Source organism: Tinamus guttatus, unplaced genomic scaffold, assembly GCF_059628265.1.
Source record: "Tinamus guttatus ecotype Peru unplaced genomic scaffold, ASM5962826v1 Tinamus_guttatus_pri_ptg000098l, whole genome shotgun sequence".
NCBI classification, from domain to species: domain Eukaryota; kingdom Metazoa; phylum Chordata; class Aves; order Tinamiformes; family Tinamidae; genus Tinamus; species Tinamus guttatus.
In genome coordinates, this window is record NW_028288632.1 from 152,439 (window position 1) to 177,196 (window position 24,758).

At 44.2% G+C, this 24,758-nt stretch overlaps 2 protein-coding genes across 2 annotated transcripts; one reads left to right on the plus strand and one right to left on the minus strand.

The window, feature by feature from the left end:
• Window positions 1–3,415: 3,415 nt before the first annotated feature.
• Window positions 3,416–17,379, plus strand: LOC104576502 (3 beta-hydroxysteroid dehydrogenase/Delta 5-->4-isomerase-like). Its single transcript, XM_010223884.2, has 3 exons — window positions 3,416–3,586; window positions 8,994–9,158; window positions 16,276–17,379. Exons 1-3 carry the CDS (start codon window positions 3,433–3,435, stop codon window positions 17,088–17,090), a joined length of 1,134 nt encoding a protein of 377 aa, XP_010222186.2. The 5' UTR covers window positions 3,416–3,432; the 3' UTR covers window positions 17,091–17,379.
• Window positions 17,380–20,512: 3,133 nt separating this feature from the next.
• Window positions 20,513–21,761, minus strand: LOC104576504 (uncharacterized). The gene is given in 3 exon segments (XM_010223885.2): window positions 20,513–20,605; window positions 20,607–21,364; window positions 21,683–21,761. Coding segments are annotated over 3 exon segments (930 nt in total).
• Window positions 21,762–24,758: the final 2,997 nt, after the last annotated feature.

Sequence of the window (24,758 nt, forward strand, 5' to 3'; positions counted from 1 at the left end):
GTGCCTCCGATCTTCTATGGGAGAAGGTTTTCCCTAGAGAAATCACATCTCAGAGCTCATTCCTCCCAGAGTTGCTGGCATTTTGAGCTAAAAAATACATCCATTTCTCATGTGAGGAACACATGGATTTTTCAAGGCTTTCAAGTCACAATCTAAACTTAGACGGAAAAGATCTAGTAATAAGCATTCTTTTTTTGCTTTTCCCTGCTTCAGTTCTCATCAGTCTGGACAACAGGACAGATTCCAGGCATGCCTTATAACCATATTTCTTTTCTAGACAAAGGACTCTGCCCTCTTCTCACTCCTTGTTATCTTCTGCAGAATTAAACTCCATCACATTATGTACATACACATTGCTGCTGTGAAATTTTTCTTCACTGTTTTTCTCTTGCTGTCTTCTTGCTTCTACTACACTCCCACTTCTCCATCTCTTTTTTCCTTATGCTGAAGAAAATTTGTTCTTTGAATACCTGCCACCCATTCTGTCAGAGTAAGCCACCAATAAAGCTGGAAGACCAGCACTGTCCCTGGGCTGGCGGATCAGTGACACAGTGAGGGCACATGGTGAATTCCACATGGACCAAACTGTCCACTTAATCCATGTAGAGGAATTCTCCAAAACAAGCAAAAAAATGGAAGATCTGATGTTCTAAAATGATACTCTTAGACATGCAATCAATTCTAGCATCCAACTGTGTACTTGGGAAAACAACATATTGTGAAGGGCCTTGTTTTATGATAAAGTCAAGGAGGAGAAGCCAGTTAAAAAATGATCGTGCCTTGACACAGATAGAATGTCACATTTGTTAACTTTTTAGATGATGCTAAGCTGTGTTTTAGACTTCAAATCCCAGACCCATGCTATAACCTTGAACTTGATGAAGTTGTTGATGGAGGTTGGGGTGAGGTATGCACTGGCCTTCCTGCTCATTGAAAATATTCTGTAAAAACTCTCTGCGGCTTACAGACTGAGGCACCCGCCTTGGTCTACTTGGGGAAATAGTAGAGTTTGATCATTTTGTTCACAGGACAGGTGAGCTGTCACCCCACACAGTGACAGCACACAAAAATTTTGAAGGGAAATAGCGAAAAAAAAAAAAAAATTCCAGTGGAAACTGCATGAAGCATGAGAGCCTGGCAAATATGTGCATCTGTACTGGAATTTAGTGCACTGCTCCTGTGCTGATTTCTGACATCTGCAAATGGCACTTCTAATGAAGGATGTTGTTCAGCAGTGTGGAAAATTCCTTCCAACTGCCTCAAGCATTTGGCTTAGTAGTACCTAGGAGCACTAAAGTACAGCAGAATCACAGAATCAGAATCACAGTATGCTTAAGGTTGGAAGGGACCTCTACAGGTAATCATCTAGTCAAACCAATTGCTGCAGTGGAAATTTCTCAAGGCAGACAGAGATTGCCCAATGCCGGTTATAAATATGTTGAACATGCAGCAACAAATCTCCTTACAATTGTCTATAGTTATGCAATACTCATATTCTCATATAAAGCACTGCTCCCAGTACTAAACTTGGGAGTTCTAACGAGGAAGGTCAGTGCAGGAAAAAAAGGTTTCCTAAGATGCTCTGTTGTATTGGCTGCTTTTCTAGGGCCTCTTTAAGGCATTTAATTTCCTTTCTAAATGTAAAATGGAAGTATCGAAGCTAAGGTGCATGCACAGAGAACCCTAGCTACAGCAGCAGGGTTTCATGGGCTGTTTCTCCTTGCAAAACGCATGCACGGCATAAAATTCCTTTGCACCAGCTTCTGATAAGAACATACAATGTCAAGGCCCTCTCTGTGAGCAGCCACGGAAAGAAGCACAGATAACAATTTTTACAAGGCTTTGTTCGTATAAGGGAAGGTTTTTCAAGGACACTGTCACTGAAACAGTTGCCAAAACTTATCATCTGTGTCAGCTGGGAGCTCTCGCCTGCTCCTTGGACTCAAAACATTTCTGCTTTCTTACTGCTACTTGGAGGCCCAATCTTGCTCTAAAAGGTAATGATGTGGGGGTGCTGCTTCTATAGCTTTTGTTGGGGGCTCTTTTTAGTGAGTATAAAATGGAGTTTAGGAGTTAGTTGCTAACTAACATAAACACAAGTAAGTCATTTTCAGAGATCTATACAGCTATGCCTGAAATCAGGAGTCCTCTTTCCAGTGTTTTCAATGTAGTCAGTTGTGTTTTGCAGCCTCTTTTTGGCCCGTGGCAGTGTTCCCTGTTTAAGTCATCTATTTAACATCCTGATTCAGTAAGGAAACCTGATTAACCCTGCCTGAGAGAACTAGAAAGAGCTAAAGTCAGGGTCTCCTGACAGTATCAAAAACACTGGGAAGGCAGAATGGGTCATCTGAACTTCGGATCAAAATCCTACCCCCATCTCACACTGGAAAAGAGCTTCATTAAATCTGGCACAAAGCCCTAGTGAGAGATACCTGGGCATGTTCTATGCATTTTGGAGATGTAAAAAGTATTGAGTCTGCTGTGGAAGCACAAATGGGCTTTATAGTCTTACTTTAACTAGATACTCCCACAGAAATGCTCTATAGATTAGACCATTTCAACACTTTGAAGCTCAAGTAAGGTATGTTGAACAAATACAAAATCCCAGAAGTGCATTTTTGGTCTTGCAGAGAGCATGAGAAACCTGTGCTATGGTAGGCAAGCCCAGGAGGCAAGAAACTAGAGTAGTAAAAGCCACTTCACAAACACTGTGACATGAGCAGTGTGAATGGCTACTCCTGCTATTTACATTTAATTTTCTCTTCATTCATAGTAACATTGCAAAACAAGCAAGTACACCTACAGAGAATGAGCAGCACAATGATTTACCCTCCTGTAATTTAGACACACAGCACCACATTAAACCAGGCATTTGGACCTTAGCTACAGCATGAATGCTCTTGCATGGGAGGGACGGGTGGAAGCACTGCAGTCATTTGTAACATCAGAGACATAACAGAGGGAGGAGGAAGCAAGGGAATTGAGGTGGTGCTGTTCAGTGTATAAATACAGGCAAACCTCCTCTCCAGTCTTCTGAATGCTAGAAAGGTGGAACCTAAGGACTGGGACAGACAGTTGTGGGGTTTGTGAATAGCATTGAAATTGGTTTTGTGCCTTCTCACATTTGCTAATTTCTTCTGTTTATAAGCTTTTGTAAATATTTTTTTCTTTGCATGGAAAAAATATCTAGGATATCTCTGAATAGAAACAGAAAGCAAAAGTAAGAACTGTTTAAAAAATTGTTGGCTTAGTGTTTAGTATAGAATTTAGAGATTGCTTTTGCATTAGTGTTTGCTTCTGGTAACACTCCTTAATTTATAAAAACCTTGGAGATTGTAATATCATCTGTTCATTTTTTTCAGGCAGGAGGTGAAAGAGCTGTTCCAAACTGACGGGAGAGACAGTTTGCAGCTGAGGAGCAACCCCTGAGCAATGTCACTGGCCGGTGTGAGCTGTCTGGTGACAGGAGCAGGAGGATTTCTTGGACGGAGGATTGTCCGCTTACTGCTGGAAGAAGAGGAGTCACTGGCTGAGATCCGACTGCTGGACAAAGCTTTTAGTACTGAAGCCCTCAAGAGCTTTGAAAGTAAGTACCATCTGGTCCTAGTCTATGTGTTGTGGGTATATGTGATGTTATCTTAGGCTGGAGGTTTTTACCTCACATCTTCCACCCCAGCTTTGCAGATGCAAGTTTTATCTCAACCAAGTAATGTCCTATCTGTCCCCCTCCCTTTATCACAGAAATTGGAGGTAAATCTAAAATGAACAGTTCCTTTGCCAAAACCTGAGGCTTCACTACATCAAAAGAGTGAGCTAGTTACTGTCACTGCAGTGAAGAGGTTGCCTTCAGCCTGACCAATTGGATGAAAGTCCACAGATAAAAATCAATGAAAACCCTCACACTTCTGCTGGAGGAAGAAAAGGAAAGGCATGTCTGCTGAGGGGCAGTGTAGCCAGGCAATGCAGACTTGGCTTCTGATGTGAAAGTCTAACGGCAGGGACCAGATTGTGGGTGCAGGTGTTTGTGGTTCTCTTCAAGCCTGGATTAGTCAGACTTTCTGCAGGCTTGACCTGCCCTGGCTGAGGGTTGTAAGGACACATCTTAAAAAATGGTTATTATTATTATCATAGTTTCCTGGAGAGCAGAGACCTGGTTTGCTGTGCAAAGAGGAGACAGGCCCCATTTGCAAAGGCTATGTCAGTACTCTGGCTTCTTGAAGGGACTGGAGAGAGCAAAATGGAGTGATGGGCACATTCTGTGGCAAAGCAGGAGCACAGAGTGCTATGTTTTAAATGTCCCACATTTCTGGGATCCTAAACATGTCTATAAAAAGGCACACAGGAACCTAAATTCAATCAAGTACCTAAATGCGTACATCATTGACTTTTATTTGACAATGCTTTCCTGCATCAAATGTCTTAACTGCAAAATTAATCTTCCTGCATACCTGCATTACGTATGGGAATTCTTATGGAACAACCCTATACAATTTGCTAACGAACTGCAATTTTGCTATAAAGTGGTTAAGTGGCATCAAATAATAGTAACAGTGTGCCATAACCTTGGTGCAAATTACACAAGCCTTTAGGATGGTTTTATTTGTTTGCTGACTTCCTCCTCATTAAAACTCATGTGCTGTGTCAGGGAGGATTTGCTAGATCCCCACAGGCACTGCAGCAGCCCTTCCTCTCCTGATTTCCAGGCAGTTCCCACAGTGACAAAAGGAGCGGTGCTAGGAATGTGTGGGCTTAGCACTGATGCAGCTAGGCAGTGTCAGAAGCATCTCTGCTCTTTGCTCTTTCGAGCTTCCTGGGAACTGTTTGGGTGAGTGCAGTCCTGGCTGGACTGCAGCAAAAGTTTTGCTGCTTCTTTTTGTTAAAAAGAAAGCTCTATGCTCTCTTTTCTTATGTTTTCCCTTTCCTCCCCTAAGCTCTACCAGATGCATTTTTCCTTCCCAACTCTAGCCCCATTCCGGCTGCCTATCTGACCAGCTGAGGAGGAAGGGACAAATGAATTACCAGCGCTAACTGCTAGGAGCAGATAGTAGGAACCCCAGGCTGGCATTTCAGATGTGTTTGGACTGCCCTGAGGCGCTGCACCATGGCTGGCAGTCCTGTCTGCATCAGCCTCTATAGTCACATCTCGTTAAGTGCTCTGCTAGTGCCTCTGCTTGGGACTACCTGAAAGATTTTTCTCCCATTCACTTTCAAGTCCTTCTCTGACACAGTGACTCCTTTTCTAAACACAGGGCTGCTACAAAACCCATGGGGCTGGAGTATCCCCACATATGTTATTTTTACTGTGACGACTAACTCTTCAGAGGAACTGAAACTCCTCTACTTGCTGGCACATGTTTGGATTTCTTGATAGCCTGGAGCAGAGCCCAGTCATTTTCTTTCTTATTAAACTCTTCAGCACCTTTTATTCACAATGTCCCTGCAGTGCCAGTGTTGCGGGAGCAAGTGTCAGTTACAGCTCGGCTGGGTGCCCGTTTCTATCCAGGACGCCCCCTTTGTCCTGCTGAGACCCTGGCCATCAGGCTCTGTCTGCCTAAGATAGAGGCATTTTCTGTCTTGCACATTCCCAGTGAGTCCAGGATGCTCCAATCAATACAAAGTGCTGTGATCTTGAGCCTAGATTCTGTCCAGTTGAACTGTGCCATTGAGAATGAATTTGTCATGGGGTTAGATGCTTTGGCTTCTCTCCCAGCTCTACCTCCAACTTATCCTCATACCATTCCTGTCTCTCCATTTATACAATTATTTTTGCCCACCATTTTACTGACACCTTCTTCAAAATTTAGAAGCTTCTAGTTTGCTCTCCAGTGAGCTTCTCAGCATTTCAAAGCATTGACTCCCTTCTGTTTCTTCCCTCTGCAATATTCCTCCCCATCCTAACTTTGTTTCATGTAATTTTTCCAAGCCTGAAACTTACAGACCAGGTGATGCTTCACCATTTAATATCAGGCTTTTAAAATGGGCACTGGTAACCCAAGACTGCTCCAAAGCAGAAGGAAAGTATAGGAGTACAGCTGGGGAAAGTTCCTACTGTGGCAAATTTAATCCTGTCTTTTTAGCTCAAACTTGCAGTCAGATTCATTTGCCTTCATCCTTGCATTCAAAATGCAGAGCATTCAAATTCAAAATGCATTCAAAATAGATAGTGTAGCAGCAGAACAACCTAGTACCTGAAATGGGACCAGCATAAACATATTAGCTTCTCAGAGCTAAAGAAGCTAATAAATTGCATTATCCTGTAGAAGTGAAAGTAAGATACATTTTCATAAGACACATTTTCAAACTTTTTCTTATGAATACACAAAGTGGATCATTTAATGAGCCTTCTATGTACCCAGAAAAATTGAGAGTTCTCTTGAGAGGAATGTCTTTCCCTACCATCTATCCCACAATAACTAGAAACTTGATAAAAGAGCACCAATTAATTGAAGCTACTCTAGTCATACAGACATTCCTTTTGCTTTACCTGTAAACAACAGATAGAGAAGAGAAAGACAGTTTGGAGCGAATTGGATTACAGTGCTCACAAAAGGACATTGAATCTTATTGAGTAATCATTACATTTCCAAGAAGACACTACCCTACAAGAAGCAGGCTCCCTAAAGCTCAGAGGCTGTGAAAGGTGACATAGGGAAAGCTTTCTCTGTGGTTAGCTGCTTTCTTGCAATCATAGTATGCAAAAACAGAGAGCTGGGCTGTATTTATTCTCCTCCTCCCCACTCACCTGATCCAGATGTTTTTTTGGTGCCTGCGCAATGATTTGTGCACATGCAAGTCAAGTTTCTGTCTTTGCTCTCCATCTCAGACTGCAGATGTCACCTGTCAGTCATTCAGTTTTATCTCTCTCTGCTTCCAAGCTCATCCATTCAAAAAGAAGGTATTCTTTTTCTAGTGCAAAATATGGTCAATACACCAGGCCTGAAAACTAGCTGACGTCAGTAAAGTGGAAAGGCACATACTGTACTCACCAGGGCAACTTCTGCTGACCACACAGGAACACAGATGAACACCTACCAAAAGCCCATTTTAGCACTTTCCTGCACTTCAGGAGCAGCTTTTTGCTTCCTATCACATACAACTTCAATAATCTGCAAACCCAAATAAGGCACAGAGGCTAGACAGCAGCTTCCCAGTAACTGATACCAACTATCCTGGTGATCAGTCTCAAAAGGGCCAGTTTTCTTTTTATTTTTTAAAAGCTTTCATTTGCATGTGTAAAAAACCTCCAAGTCCTGTCCAGGCATGCTCTAGCACAGGCATGTTTGAATATCAGAATTTGCATCCTGAAAGCCATGTATCTCAATGCTTTAAATTACTGTAACCCTACTCATGGAGAATACTGAGAGGCTAAGTGCTGTGCAAAAACTAATGCCTATCAGAGCAAATTCTGCCTAACAGAAATTGCCTAGCAAGTGCCTAGATTATGTGACCATCCACATATTCTAGCACCTTTGTATCATATAAGTAGAGGTCAGTGTGAACTACATGCAAAAAAAGTCCTAGGAAAATAATTGTGCTCTGTAAAATAAATTAGCACAAGATACCATTTGTCAGTGACTGGGGTAGGAGGGCACTAGCTCTACATTAGTGACAGCTTCTGAAATACTGAGCATTTAAGCTCTCATTCTGCATTTCTGGCCAACAGAATGAGAAGAGGCCATCAAGCCTCTTGCATGTCAAATTAAACAGGATTAATTCAAATTAATCAAATTAAAGTCAAATTAATACAGGATTAACTTAATGTAAACAACAAAAAACCCACATTTGGTTCCAAATCTCAGCAGCTATATGCCTGAGTGCTTTTCCCTTAGAAGTCCCTTTGAGGACTGTGAGAAGGGACAGCGTTTGCCTGGGCTTCAGAGTCCCTTCACAATAGCTGTGCCTGGGGAGCCCTCTAGTGCAGGCACAGCAGAGGCCTACAACAGGATTTCTTGCTCGCTTTTTTTTTTTTTTCTCCCTTCCTTGAATGCTGTAAGTCATGCTGAGCAAGTCCTCTCCCATGGCATGCAGCTGCAGCTACACCAGCAGGTTTCCTAGGACAGCAGCATCACCTTGGACTATACATTTTTGCATGCAATCATTTAACATGGCTGGGCTGGCTGAATTTTGTAGTGTAGTTCTAGGCTGTATAAGGCAGCTTCTGTCTGGCAAAACTTTGTGGATCCTGAAGCTAGAATTATATTAGGTGTCACACATATTAGCTGCTGGGGAGAGAGCAGCAGTTAAAGTCAGGACTGAATTACCTCAGGAGAGCAGCCTTGAGAGCTTAGATGTGGACCAGAAGGATGTGCATCCTAAAAATGGCCCCATATTACATAAACTGAGATGGAGCTAGGGTTGGAGTAACAAGAGGTGCAGTACTTCATGGCTGAGCTGCATAATAGAAATGTGTGAGACCATATGGAATGTATTAGAAGAGGAGCAAAGGAAAAGCTGCAATATGGGCATGGTCATGTGGCAGGAAATAGGTATGAACACAGATTTGGGTGCACAGGCTGTGGGTGGAGAGAGACAATTCATCACCTCGAAGACAAGCACATGCAATGCCCATCTATTTGGCATCTGGGTTAACACTTTTATAAACAGACAATCACCAGCTGAAGTTATCTCTTTCCCACCTCACCCATCCATGAACTTTAAAAAGCACCTTCAGACCCTTGATTGCAGAGAAAAAGGCTTTTTCTAAAAAAAAAAAAAAAAAAAAAAAAAACACACACACACACAAAAAACATGACTATGTTGAACATTGGCTGAATTTTGGCTCCAAAAATATGGTAGGTAATGCAACATAGACTTCAGAGCACTGTCACTGAAAAACACCTTCTCTTTGGCAGCCTTAAAATATCCATCCTGTGCTTAGGCAGTTAACACTTCTCAGTTGCGGCTTTGGCATCCACAGAAACCTATACCACTCCTTTTAGTACAGATTAGGATGCCAGTAAGGTCCTTTTCTTTGTTTTCTGCTGCTCTTACAGAGTTCCAGGGCAAGACAGAGGTGAAAATCCTGGAAGGAGATATCCGAGATGTGACATTCCTGCACTGTGCCTGCCAGGGGGTCTCCCTTATCATCCACACAGCCTCCATCATTGACACCTTGGGTCTCATAGAGAAGCAGCTGCTCTGGGAAGTCAATGTCATAGGTGAGTGGGTGGAACACCTTTTCCATGATTGTGTCTCTTAAGTGCTGATTATCAGCTGCTCAAGAACACTTGACCAGATTTTTTGAGACAGATTCACAGGTTGTGTTCTGCATCTTGCACAACCATTCATATGAGTGCAAAATATGCACATGCAAGCCCCTCTTCACGCTGAGCATGCACCAGTCCTGTACTGCAGGGAACTGCAGGATTATTCAAAGTTATCAGTGCTCAGTTCTCACTTACCACAGAATCATAGAATCATAATGGTTGCAAAAGACCTTTAAGATCATCAAGTTCAACTGTAAGCTCTCAACACCATGCCTGTTAAACGATGTCCCTAAGTGCCACATCTACACTTTTCTTGAACACTGCCATAGACGGTGACTCCACCACTGCTCCAATGCTTCACCATTCTTTCCATGCAGAAATTCTCCCTAATGTCTAACCAAACCTCCCCTGGTGCAACTTGAGGCCATTTCCTTTTGGAAAGACCTTCAGAATCATTGAGTCCAGCCATAAGCCCTTCAACATCCTGCCTGTTCAACCATGTCCCTAAGTGCCTGATCTACATGTTTGTTGAGCACTGCCAGAAATGGTAACTCCACCACTTCTTTGGGCAGCCTGCTCCAATGCTTGACTGCTCTTTTCCTGCAGAATTTTTTCCTAATATCTACCCTGAATGGTCTCTGATGCAGCTTGAGGCCATTTCCTCTTGTCCTATTTTTGGTAGTTCTTTTGGAGAAGAGACTGACCCGTGCCTCACTACAACCTCCTTTCAGGTAGTTGCAGAGAGTGATAAGGTCTCCCCTGAGCCTCCTCTTCTCCAGACTAAATAATCCCAGCTCCTTCAGCTGTTCTTTTTAAGGTCTGTGCTCCCGCCCCTTCACCAGATTTGCTGCCCTTCTTTGGACATGCTCCAGCACCTCCGTGTCTTTCTTATAATGAGGGGCTCAAAACTGAACACAGTATTCGAGGTGCAGCCTCTGCAGTGCCAAGTACAGGGGACCGATTACTTCCCTGGTCCTGCTGGCTACACTGTTCCTGACACAAGCCAGGAAACTGTAGGCCTTCTTGGCCACCTGGGCACACTGCTGGCTCATGTTCAGCCAGCCCCAGATCATTTTCTGTCACACAGCTCTCCAGACACCCTGCCCCAAGCCTGTAGTACTGTGTGGGGTTGTTGTGACTGAAGTCACAACAGGTGCAGGACCCAGTACTTGGCCTTGTTGAACCTCATATATTTGGTCTCAGCCCACATATCCAGCCTGTCCAGATCCCTCTGTAGAGCCTTCTACGCTCAAGCAGATCAACTCTTCCTCCCATCTTGCCGTCATCTGCAAACTTGTTGAGGGTGCACTCCATCCCCTCATCCAGATCATCGATAAAGATATTAGAGGACTTTCCCCAGCACTGATCCCTGGGGAACACTGCTTGTGACCAGTCATCAGATGGATTTAACTCCATTCACCACGACTCTCTGGACCTGGCCATCCAGCCAGTCTTTGACCCAGCAAAGTGTCCACCTGTGTAAGGCGTGAAGTGACAGCTTCTCCAGGAGAAGGCAGTGGGAGACTGCATCAAAGGGCTTTACAAAGTCTCAGTAGACCATGTCCACAGCCTTTCCGTCATCCACTAGGCAGGTCACCTGGTCATAGAAGGAGATCAGGTTCAGGCCTGTAGTTCCCCGAATCCTCCATCTGACCCTTCTTGTAGATGGGCATCATGTTGGCCAGTCTCCAGACATCTGGGACCTCCCCTGTTGACCAGGACAGCTGATAGATGATGGAGAGCAGCTCGGCAAGCACTTCTGCCAGCTCCCTCAGAACCCTGGGGTAGATTCCATGTGGCCCCATAGACGTGTGAGTGTCCAGGTGGAGTAGTGGATCACTGAGTGTTTCTTCCTGAATTATGGGGCCTTCTTCTGCTCTCCATAGGTGTCTTCCCCCAGCTCAGGGGGTCATGTACCTTGAGGAGAACTGTTCTGGGTGTTAAAGACTGAGGCAAAGAAGGCATTAAGTATCTCAGCCTTATCCTCATCCTTGGTGACAATGTTCTCTGTCACATCCTATAAAGCATGGAGATTCTCCTTGGCCCTCCTTTTCTTGCTAATGTATTTGTAGAAACATGTTTTGTATTCTTTTACAGCAGTGGCCAGACTGAGTTCCAACCAAGCTTTCGCCTTTCTCATTTTCTCCCTACATGCCCTAGCAACTTCCTTGTACTCTTCCTGATTTGCCTGCCCCTTCTTCCAAAGGTGGTAAACTTTCTTTCCTCGAGTCTCAGCAATAGTTCCCTTTCAGTCAGGCTGGTCTTCTTCTCCTTCGGCTCGTCGTTGTTGCACAGGGACGGCCTGCTCCTGCACCTTTAAGATTTCCTTCTTGAGAAAAGTCCAGCCTTCCTGGACCCCTTTGCTCTTCAGGGCTGTCTCTTAAATAGTCCGAAGTCTGTCCTCCGGAAATTCAACGTAGTAGTTTTGCTGACGCCCCTCCTGACTTCACTAACAATTGAAAAACCTATAATTTCATGGTCATAAGCCCACAACAGCCTCTGACCACCACATCTCCCACCAGTCCTTCTCTGTTGGCAAAGAGCAGGTCCAGCAGGCCTCCACCCCTGGTAGGCTCACTTACCAGCTTTGACAGGAAATTACCTTCCACTCATTCCATGAACCTCCTAGACTATTTTCTATCTATCTGCTGTACTGTATTTCCAACAAACATCTGGTAGGTTGAAGTCCTCAATGAGAACAGGGGCTGCTGATCATGAGACTTCTGCTAGCTCCTTGTAGAATGCCACGTCTGTCTCTTCATCCTGGTTGGGTGATGTATAACAGACTCCCTCCAGGATATCATCCTTGTTGGTCTTCCCCCTGATCCTGACCCACAAACACTGGGCTTTTTCAACACCCACCTGGAGCTCCATGCAGATGAAGCACTCCTAACATACATCGCTATCCCACCTCCTTTTCTTCCTTGCTTGTCCCTTCTGAAGAGCTGTCATTTGGTGATGAGATCTCCCTTTTTACTAAAGAGTCTCCGTTCCTCATGAAAAGATTAAATGAAGGACGGGTGATTTGTCTTTGGAATGGTGTATGTGACATCAGCAATCAGGAAATTTCAATTTATTTCCCCAAACAATAACCTCATGTTTCTTGTCCTGCCTTTCAGTCAGCTCCTTATAATGCTTAACCTCCATGCACATTGGCCTCCCTGGCTGCATTGCCTCAGCTCTTTGATGAGGATTATTACACAGATAAGGGCTTCATCACAGACAAATCATAGAATCATAGAATCATAGAATGCTTAAGGTTGGAAGCGACCTCTAGAGATCATCTAGTCCAACCCCCCTGCACACGCAGGGTCACCTAGAGCACGTGGCTCAGGACTGCATCCAAGCGGGTTTTGAAGATCTCCAGAGAAGGAGACTCCACAACCTCTCTGGGCAGCCTGTTCCAGTGCTCTGTCACCCTCACTCTTAAGAAATTTTTCCTTACGTTCCTGTGGAACTTTTGGTGCTTCAGTTTGTGGCCATTACCTCTAGTTCGACCGAACTAGAGGCCACCACTGAAAAGAGACCAGCACCATCCTCTTCACTCCCTCCCTTGAGGTACTTATGGACACTGATTAGATCCCCTCTCAGCCTTCTCTTCTCCAGGCTGAACAGGCCCAGCTCCCTCAGCCTCTCCTCATAGGGCAGATGTTCCAGGCCCCTGATCATCCTTGTGGCCCTGCACTGGACTCTCTCCAGCAGCTCCACATCCCTCTTGCACTGTGGGGCCCAGAACTGGACACAATACTCCAGATGTGGCCTCACCAGGGCTGAGTAGAGGGGCAGGGTCACCTCCCTCGACCTGCTGGAGACGCTCTTCTTAATGCACCCCAGGATCCCATTGGCCTTCTTGGCCACGAGGGCACACTGCTGCCTCATGGTCAACTTGTCGTCCACCATGACACCCAGGTCCCTCTCTGCAGAGCTGCTCTCCAGAAGGTCAGTCCCCAGCCTGTACTGGTGTCTGGGGTTATCCTTCTGCAGGTGCAGAACCTTGCACTTGGCCTTGCTGAATTTCATGAGGTTTTTCACCAAATAAGTAATATACTTCTGTGTTCTACTACTTGCAAAAATATTGGCTACTCCCCAACATCCAGACCTCTTCATTTTGGTTCAGTCAAAACCAAAAATAGAAAGCGAGCAAAGATTACAGTCCAGAAGGCAGCTTCTGAACTCGCTTCCAGAAGGGAAGGGCAAAAAGGCACCAACCTGTGCATTGAGAATTAGGAAAAATAAAGACACAGCAGTGGTAATTTGGAAAGGGCATTTATAAAGCTTTTTTTTTTCTGCTACCATCTGTTTTTCACAGCAGAAAGTGTTGCCCAAACCCCTGCAAATATATATGTATATAAACATCCCAAAAGCAGAAAGGAGATGGGAGTTAGTGAGTTTCAGTCTGACCAGTCCATTCTTCAGGCATGTGCAGAACTAAGCAAAAACCACCCAGGCTTTCATAAATCATTCAGAATCTTCCACAGACAACACCTGATAACATCTGGTAGGATGAAAGCACAGTCCTGCTTCTAGAGTAAACTGACCCTGAGATCAGCCCAGAAATATGGGAGTCCACCTCCCTGTTTCCCTCTTTTTCCACCCTGTTGCTCTCTTGGCTTTCTGAGCCCCTAAAGGCACTGCTACATCCCTCATTGACAGGCGGGGTGGAAGTTGTGTTTCTGTTTGAAAACAAAATTCTGGCAATACAGATGTGACAAGGAACCAGACATGAATGCTCACAATCTACAGCAGCGACAAATCCACCTTTATATATATATAGTGAAAATCCACCTGGTTTCAAATCTGGATCTATAAAAACAAGAGCCATAAAAGGGAAACATACACAGCTGCTTTCAGCTTCCCCATTCAGGAACAGCCTGGATATAAGCAGAACCTCACCTGCCTCGTGGCTGCTGGCCTTGCAGCAAAGCCCATGTGACTATGACAGTGGCTGGGCTAATACCTCAGAGTCTGCACTTCCTTTAACAACCCCATCCTGCACTTGAGGATCTCTGTATTTTGGGCCTTTCAGGGTGATCTCAAAAAAGTGATGCAGAAAAGCAAGTCATGTAAGATCTCTGAATCCCAGATTCAGCTGGAAGAGTGAGAGAACCTGAGTGAACTACAATTTAAACTTGCTGTGATGCAAGTTTTCTTTTTTCTGTCTCACATTCCGCAGCGAATCCCCCAGTAGTATGGCATCCTTTTAGATGCAGGTTGAGGAAGAAAACTAAAAAACTAAAATAATAATAATAAAAAAATCCAAACAAAAATATCCTCTGTCCATCAGGTCTTCAGTAAAATTCACAGAACTGATCCACTAAAGATTTGCTTTATTACATGCTATGTGAAAAAATGTTCATAACCCCATGACAGAACCTTTTGATTTTTTTATCAAACAACTGTGATTTTCAAATAACTTGGGCAAAAATTAACCTGAATAGATACCAACTGCCAATATTATTTTATGCTTGCTTTGCCAGAATTTACTATCCCATTTGATTTTATCCAACCCTTCTGCACTTAATAGTTTTTTCACCTTTAAAATAGCATTGATGTCAAGAATAGCTAAGCATTTTCCAAAAGAGCATGGCTTCTGTGTCATACTGTTGCATGTATTCATTTTTCACATTAATTTATTTTTGGCTGTGTAACTATTGTTACTTTGCATTACATTAGTGTTTTTCAAAGCCTTGTTTAGACTGACTTTCCATTTGTCCTAACGACTTACTTTTTTCTTGTTCAAGTTTGAAAAGAAGAATCTTGGTGTCCTAACAATATTCAGCTCAATAATTCTTCCCACTCCTCACTCATTAGTGGATCCATATTTTGCTGACCGTATTTCTTAGGCCTTTGAATCCCTTTGATTCATAATATTCTCTTTAGGCATACTAGCCAACATTGCATTACTGCCTTTACTTAGCATCATAAGAGAATGAGAAGACTTGTTAGAACATTTATGGGCCTCACTGCTAGTATTTAATTTTATCCCCTAGATTTTAGACCATACCCTTCTGGAGCCATTTCGTATCAGCCATTTCATACCATTCCCTTTTCAAAGATACTGTGGTCTCACTTGTATCTTTTGTTCCAAAGTCATCGACTCTATTACACATTATCTCTCTTAATTACATTGTGAATATCAAATAAGGTAATTCTGCCTCAAATCTCAGCAGAAAAAGAGTCTATTTGCAAGTGAAAAAAGTCTATTTGCAAGTAAAAAAATGATATTAAAATATTTATTTCCCCTTTGGGTGTACTTTCTTAGCCTTAACATCCTTGGCTATTTGAGAGAACACAGAGTTGTTGGTTTATCTCTGCTCTTGTTATTGAAAGCATTAGGATTTTAAGACTAGGAAATCTTGTATTTTTAATGTGATATGTTGTTCACACAGCAAGTCACACCAAGAGCATTAACGCTGTGGTGCTGTCAAAAGTAAAAGACAGAATATGCAAAAAATGAGAGATAGATATATACACAAGCAACAAACTGTTCACTGCATATTGCTCAATGAGATTTGACCACATGGTATGATGCATTGCTCTGACAAAAATCATTGTTTTAAAGCCTTCCTCCAAAGCCAATTGAATGGGTATTCCCATTCAATCCAGATGGGTAAAGTCTGGATTGGGTAAAGCTGAGTTTGGACCAAACCTTCTGGTCCCAAACTATTTCCATCCCTGCTTAGCAAAACACTTAAGAGCATGCTTCAGTATGGAAAATTAGGACTTTGATATACAATATGGATAGTACTTAATGAAAGGGACAGGTTCTGAGGTTCTCTGCCTTAAGCCATGTCTCTTGAACTAATGACACAAAAAGAGAGCATCTGTAATAAGTGAAGGTACTTTGTGTCCATGCTACTGTAAGCAAGAGTAAAGTTTGACCCTTTGTATAAAAATAACATACGTAATTAGGACTATATATGAGAGCTGTAGAGGGCAGCATATGGCAGAGCTCAAGCTGAAGATGTTGCTACCTACATAACCAGCCCTGCCTAGAGAGCTCTCAGCTGGCACCTCTGTCAGCCAACCCAGCTACATGCAATGTGACTCACATGTTTCTCTTTTGAAGGTACTCAGCTACTGCTGGAGGCGTGTACCCGTTGTAATGTCCAGCACTTCATATACACCAGTACCATAGAAGTAACAGGCCCAAACTGCAGAGGTGACCCAGTTTTCAACGGTAATGAAGATACAGTTTATGAGAGTATATCAAAATCTCCTTATGCCCAAAGTAAGAAACTGGCAGAAGATTCTGTGCTGAAGGCAGATGGCCAGGCATTAAAGGATGGTGGCATCCTGCTGACATGTGCCCTGAGATCCATGTACATTTTTGGAGAAGGATGCCCATTTCTTCGGGGTCATCTGGATAAGAGTCTACTGAACAAAAATGTCTACCTACGTTTCTCCAGGAAGGAGGCTTTGGTGAACCCCGTGTACGTGGGAAACATCGCCTGGGCACATGTACAGGCAGCCAAAGCCCTGCAGGTCCCGCAGAAAGCCAAGCACATCAGGGGGCAGTTCTACTACATCTCTGATGACACTCCTCATATGAGCTACGCTGATCTAAACTATGAGCTGACTAAGAACCTGGGATTTGGAATTGAACCCCGGCTCCCCATGCCGCTGACAATGCTATATTACTTCTCACTGCTGCTGGAGACAGTGAGCTTCTTGCTCAGGCCCTTTGTCAAATACATCCCGTCTACCAACCGCCACCTGGTTACGCTGCTGAACACCCCATTCACTTTCTCTTACAGCAAGGCACAGAAGGATTTTGGCTACATGCCCCGCTACACATGGGAAGAGGCCAAGCAGTGCACCAGTCAGTGGATTGCTGCCATGGTCCCACAGAGAAGAGAGTACTTGAAAAGCAAGGCTGCCTAGCTCTTGGTTGGAGTTGAGACCTGACTAAACAAGCAGGCCGACAAGCTAGAGGAGAGCTAGGAGAACAGCAGCAGCAGCAAACTGCAAAGCATTTAAATGGAGAATTTGTATAACATTCCACCATACCCACCTCAAAATAAAATAAAGGTGAAATGTTCACATTTTTGTGGAGAACGGGCTAATCGAGTTCACATTACTGTATAGCTCACACCCACATTGACATCTTGCATGGCACAAATACATTATTTTAGTAAGACTCCGCAATTTAAACACATCAACCCTTCTTTTTACTTCACTCCACTTTTAAGACTTCTGGAAAAGCAATCAGGGCACATTTCTGTCCTAGAACTATGACTGTACTGCATAAATAAGTACAAATAAGCTTGCTTACTCTTAAGTCACTGAGCTCTTATCAGCCTTACTGAACATTCAGCAGGTAGAAGCCACATTATTGGAAATGGTGTTACAGCTTTTCAAGAACAGTGTCCAGCTTTGTCTATCATTCACCTGTCACTCTTGAGAACAAATTTGGGCATAGTAAATGTGAGACATAAAGCACTATCTAAGTTAAGTGCAACATAGCAAGCAGGATAAGGATAGATTACTATCCTTACTAACTGGGGAGGAGGGCGGGAAGAGAAGGAGGCTTTGGGCCAGCTTAAGGCTGTTCCTCATTCATTCTCATTTTCCTAGTTACTGATTTTGCAATAAATGTGGTGGCTGCCCAACAGAACAATAGCTTTACCAAAATGAAAAACAAAAATATTCCAGGACAGTCATGGTCACCAAAAAGTTTCCACTGCAGAATCAAGACATTCATGGACACTGGGGAAACAAACAGTACTGGAAAACAATTTCATGCTATTTCCAGCTCTCAGCTGGGGAAAAAGGTTAACATTAGCAGATAAGAGACACATGGGCTACTCTCATGCTTTTCTAATGGTCCTGTAAGTTTCAACAGAAAGTATAGCTTTATTTCACAGCAAAAAAAAATGCAGAACTTGTCTGAGTTCATACTCTTTTAGATGTGATCCAGCATTTGCTGTTTACATCTACTTGCTGAAAAGAGCCCTAAAGGGTAGGACTTTCTCTGTTCTCTTCAGGATGGTGAAGGCTTCCTCTGTGAAACCCTTATTAGTAGGCACATAGATCTATCTTATTTTGAAGGAGAGCTATTAATAAAGCCCAGGCTCCCTATGTTGCCAGGGCAGCAAAGCTGAGCACTCATGCTCAGATTAGTATCTACCAAGTTCCCAGGTTCTTTTCAGCAGAGCTACCTCCAGCCAGCCTGCTCCCAGCCTGTTTTTGCAGGCTTCTCCCTTCCCAGATGTATGACTTTGTGTTTGTCCTTGTTGCATTTCTTAAGGATGCTGTTGTCTATTCCTCCAAATAGACTAGGGACCTCTGAATGACAGGCTTGCCCCCAAATGTATTGGCTGTTCCCCCCAGTTTCGTGTCATCCGCAGACCTGCCAAAAGTGTGCTCCATTGCCTCCTACCAGTTCTGCTGAACAGAACAGATCCCAGAACAGTACCAGCCTCCTAATACAGTATGACCTGCTAACCACTAACTGCTCTAAGCCCTATCATCTACACAGGCTTTTTGCTCATCTTGTCCATCTATCCAGACTGTAACATCCTATCTTGTATCCAAGAATACTAGGGGATTCAGTGTCTCAAAATCATCGCTAAGGTTAGGACAGATGACAATAACCCCCCTTTGTTCATGCTTTGTTCTCCTCCCATCATGAAGTCATGCCTGTCTTCTGTTTCCATCCACTCCCCACTTTCCCATTCTACTCCCTGGCAGATGCCTCTGATGGAGCTCTGTTCACCTCCTGTCCACCAGATCTATGCACTCTTCCTTTTCTTCATGTTCTCTGTCTGGATCTCTGTGATGAAGATCTGTTCATGCCTGCTTCCTCTCCAGCCCTCACCATTCACGGTCTTTACCCCTGCAATCTCCTGAATTTGGGGAAGTTTTTTCACCAGACTACTCCAACAGAACTTTGCTCTACACCTATTACCTCTCTTCACAGTTTGCTCCCTTCCATTGCCTTGTTTGCCTTCTGTTCCCTTCCAGACTTCTAATTTCTCTCAGTTACCTCCACTCTTACTCTATGCCCCATCAGTCTTTTTTTTTTTTCAGACACTCTTACCTTCTCTTTACTACCTTTGTGCTTTACTCTTCTCTAGGACCACTGATTCCTGCTCTTTTCCCCACCAGGTTCTTTCATTCGCACCCTGGCCCTCCTCACATTCCTCTATTCAGACTGTCATCATGGTGAGTTTCCTATATTCACACAGCCCATCTTTCAGTTCCCTCCACTCAAATCTTGTTCCTCTCCAGAGCTGTTTACACTGTTCCCCTACAATCTCCACCATTCACTCCATTTCCTTCCAAAGCCCTTCACTTGCAGGCTGTTTGCTTCCAGTCATCCCCATCCATATTCTGTTCCCCTTCAGTTGCCTATTTTCATTGCACTCTAAGGAAGAGCTGTTTGTGCATGTTGTAAGCCTCCAAAAGGCTCCAAAATATTAAATATTTGCAGCACTCTGAGAGCTGCTAGTAAAATTCCAGATCAGCTCATGAATATTTACATATTCACGGTTATCTTGATTGCCTCCAGGGTTGAATAAGACTCTCAGAATGAATGAATATAAAAAAAATACTACTGAAGATGGTTATCCAACTCTGCTTAGAAAAGCTAAAGAGGTGTTTAACCAACAGGGACACTAGCATCCATTATTTTTCTAGGCAAGGAAGACTTCATTCTTTTCTTCATTGAAACTGATGATGAGGAAAATCATGTCTGCTCTGTCACTACAATATAAAGGACAGTCCAAGTACACAGAGAAGACAGGAGGAGAATGACCAAAGAAGAGTCTATATTTAATAGAAAGACCCTTAACACACCAGAGCTTGAACATTACAAATGCATTAGAGAACTGGGACATTCTTGACTAGATTTAACTAAGCTCCTAAAATATGTACAGATGCTGTCAAGAGAGAATAAAGGACCTTTTTTCTTCCACATGTCCATGACTCATTTCTCAGAACAGACTCCAGTTGTTCGAGCTTACTTTTTGCCTCTTAGTAAGACAGTGAGATCTTCTCTCTTCAGTGGCTACACTCCCAGAGAACAGTTTTTCTTATCCCCAAATTCCTTCTTCACTGAAGTTTCTATTTCTTGCTACCCAGCCATTCCTTAAATCTCCATATCAACCCAGCCCTCCTGACAGCAAGCTTATTCCCACTTCTTACCCCTACCACCTCATCAGTTCTACAATGTTCTTGCACTATGGCCCCCTCTAAAGGCGCTTCTTCATTCTTTCAATCACCCATGAAATGTATGCATGCGATTTTTTTTTTTAATGCAGGACAGCAATGCTCACAGGCCAAGGGACAAGGTGTCTTTTTGTCTATCTCAGGTGCAGCTTACAGTGCTGGGTGAGGTGAACCTTATTTTGGAAGCTCTTCCCGCACTCAGCACACAGAAAGGATCTTTCTCCCGTTGTGAACTCTCTGGTGTCTGCTGAGGTGAGAACTCCGGCTGAAGCATTTCCCACATCTGGAACAAGTATAGGGTTTCTCACCTGTGTGGGTTCTTTGATGCTGAGCAAGCGTTGAGGAATCACTGAAGGCTTTTCCGCATGCCATACATTCAAAAGGCCTTTCGCCAGTGTGGGTTCGCTGGTGGTTTCTAAGGTGGGAGTTGCGGCTGAAGGCTTTCCCACAATCAGGGCAACAGTAGGGTCTCTCTCCTGTGTGTATTCTTCTGTGGGTGGTAAGGTGGGAGCTCACACTGAAGTTTTCTCCACACTCACTGCATATGAAGGGCTTCTCACCTGTGTGAGTTCTCTGGTGTTTAAGTAAATCAGAATGCCAGCAAAAGCCTTTGTTACATTCAGTACATTTGTGAGGTTTCTCACCTATCTGGGATATTTCATGTTGCAAAACATCTGACATCTGAGTGAAGACTACCTCAAACTCACTGTATTCATAGAGATCATCCCCTATAGAATCTTCTTGATCAAGGATGCTGTGAGATTTTCCAAAATCTAATTCTAGATGAACACTGTTATCCTTTGTCTCCCCAAGGGAGTCTCTCTTGTGCATTTTTAATATGTGCTGTCTCTGGTAGGCCTCTTCCTTGCCACATTTCTGGAATACACTCTCTTCAAATATCTCCAGTAATGTCTCATATTGTTCTACATGTTCAGGGTCATCTCCTGAAGGGCTGTCCTCTTCATTCTCACTAATGATCTCATCGTCTTGGTGACCAAGAAGCAGGGATTAATTAATGCTCAGCAAGAGAAGAGAGAGAGAAACATAATTACGGAAGGTGAGCCTTTACTAAATCCTAGTTAATGGTTGAAATCAGAAAGTAAAAATCCCTTCCACATCCCCTGATATAAGATCATTCCCTTCCTTAGTGTCTGAAGAATAAAGACAGATGAGGAAAAGATCCAGAAGATGGGAGTGGTGGAAAACTGCGAGTGTGCCTTCTTGGTGGGAGAACCACTGGCTGTAAACTGAATGCAGAGGGTTTACTTTACTGAGATGAGGAATTAACTTCGCGAACCCCTCACCTGCAGAGATCTCACTGAGAAGATCCCTCTCTGGCATCTCTGGGACAGCCGGCACGCACAGCACTTCCTCTTGATCCATGCAGAGATGGCCACTGGCACAGGTCCTGCCTGTGCCAGTGAACAAGACAGCAAAGCACCAGTAATCACCACCTGCCCTGTTGCTTGGGAAGGGAAGGCTCCCTGTCCTTCCTGCAGATTACCTTACTCTTTTTACCTTTCTTCCTGTCCAGGAATCATGTGAGTGAACCTGGCCCTCTCCCTCATGCCACCATGTGCTAAAGTTGGGCTGAGAAATGCTGAACCAGAGCCTTAGCAAGGCTCCGGGTAGGCACAGCAGCAGGCCAGGGGAAGGAACCGCTTCCTGGGCAAGGGCAAAAGGCAGTGGGGTGGGATGCGGGGCGGCCTCCTGGCAGCTGCCGCCAGCCAGGACAGGGCCTGTCCTGCCTCCACGGGAAAGGGGAAGGTTTGGAAAGGAGCTGGTGCCAGAGGGCAGTGGCTGGATCGGCTGCTGCCCCCTGACCAGGAGGGCGCTCCTGGGGGCGGCCACCCACTCGGGCCCCCGCTCCCGCCGGGCGACCCGGGCCGCGGCCCCACCGCACGCGGCGGCCTGGGCCTGTGGGCGCCTCGTGCCGCCCTCCCGCTCCTGCCGGCGCCGCGGCGGCCTCGCGCGTTGCCGCGCGGGGGCGGTGTCGCCCCGAGTCCCCGGCGGGAGCGAGGGGCGGGAAGAGGGGTGCGGGGACCAGGCAGAGGGGAGAGAGAGGGGCGGGAAGAAGGGAGAAGGGAGCGAGTAGATGGGAGCCCTGCGGGTCTCCGGGGAGCTCTGGGCGGCAGACAAGAAGAGGTCAAGGTGGCAGCTGGTGCTCACCGTGACCGAGCATGAACACGGGGAAGCAGTAGACCTCTGCTACCTCTTTTAAATCCTCTTTGTGTCATGCGGGTGTGATTTTTAAGCCAGGCAGGACCATGGTGCCAGGGTTGGCAGGTTAGGGTCCAGATCAGCAGAGCCTGTGGCAGAGCTGAAGCCCCATAGCTCATACATAAGCTTTCAGTGTAAAAATCGAATTTAACCAGAGTGGACAACCCTTACCTCATGGTTTCATCCCTAGTCTTGGTTTTGCTCCCTTCCTGCAAGCAGTGGGCAGGGGAGAAAGTTGCATCTAGAAGGTACACATTTGTGTGTTAAAGGCTGCAGGAATAGGGAAAGAGGCAGCAAGGAGCTCTAGCCTTTCTCTTTCAGTGAGTAATAATTATGGAGGAGGCAACAGGAAAAGGTGTTGAGCCTTCAGAGTATGAGCCTTTGTGAGCACTCATAAATTTTCACCTGAGTTGCCACTAGGTTCAGATACCTACCCAAAATAACCGGTCCACATAGTGTCTGCAGTAGGAAAGCAGCATCTTTCAAGTGCTGGAAAGTCTCAGGGAATGGGTAGAAGTTACCATGCCTCTTCAGGATCACTGCTGCTGTGCATCAGTCATACACGCAGCAGTCAGGATATTTCAAGGGGTATCCTTCATTCAGCTTTGCAGAAAGTTGCCTATATACTTCTATGCCTGGCACACTAGCAAAGTGGCTACAGAATATACCTGACCAGTAAGTACTTTAGTATTTCTTAAGTTAGCTGGCCAGTAATACTCATGAGTTTGCTGGCAATCAATAAAGCAAACTAGTGGTTATCAAGGGAATTCCACTGACAGTAGGATCGCAGTCAGTAAGGACTTTATATATATAAGTATATCTACATATATATATATGTACACACACACAGAAAGGTGATGAAAGTGTTGGTACATGTGGACACATAGTGCTTTTTTTTCTCTCGCCATTCCCTCCATGAATTTTAACCTGCAAGTAGTTTAGCCATATGAGTGACTGCTCCCTTCAAACCCGTTCATATGGGAGTTTGCTCTCTCTCTCTCACACACACACAAATCTTAAAGCTAACAGTGCCATCTTCACATATTCCACTTGTTGATTGGCACAAATCGAGTAACCATTTCTTCCCAAGGCACACAAAGTGTCTATGGCTTTGCACTGAGAGAAGGTATCTCCCTACAATAGCAACAATATAAAGGCTAAAAATACCTCATGGGCTTTCAGGAGGGATTTATTTCAAAATTTTAAAATATTGCTAATTAATATACATGGCAATGGGAGATAATAACACCCACTATGCTTGAGTAAAGGCACGTAGAAAGAGCACAAATAATCACACATTCGGTGAGGAAGGACATACAGGCAGAGTGCCAATAGAGACATAAAATGGAAAAGTTTGCGAAGTGTGCTTTGGAGGAAGGTGAAATATTTCATTTTCAACCAAACACGGGCAATAGAGTTGAACCACAAAGCACACAGTACTGCTTGAAGAGCAGTGAGGATGGACAAATGAAGTCTTCAGTCAGAATGCTGCAGACAAAGATGTAGTGCTGAATGGTAGAGCAGCCGGAGGTGTAGGAGTAAGGAAACTGGGTGCCATGTGAACACGCAACAGCTGAATGCAGGGCAGGATCCCAAGGTGGAGTGCACACAGATGTGCATCACATGCTATGTACTTCACTGAGTTATAGTAATTTGGCATAATTTTATTTTAGAAAGTTGTACTGAAGGAGGGAGCAGAGCAGAAGCGTGCTGTGTAGTCTGGTACAGGGTATAAAGCACTTAGATGCACAGGATAGAGCTGTGAAAATACATTGCAGAGACATGTACACCATGGAAGTGAGGTACTGCATACAAGCAATATGGGCTAATGCCAGAGAGTGAGAATTATGTACAGTTAACATGAACCAGAAAGCAAACCTGGTTATTCATTAGCTCTATTGCAAAACATAGATCTGCTGCAGAGATCAGCAAAAGTTCCAGTAAATTTGAAAATGCAGGGAGGAAATAATCTCCCTTAAAGCAGATTTTATCATAACACTTTCCCCATGAACATTTAAAAAAATAATTTAAAAAGAGGGCAGAGAAATGGCTGGACAGATTTAGTTGCTAATTTGCGTGTTATTTAGTGTCATAAAAACCTAAGATTTTTAACATGGTGTCTAAGGAACATTAAGTTTATTTAGTAGCTCTGCTTATCTG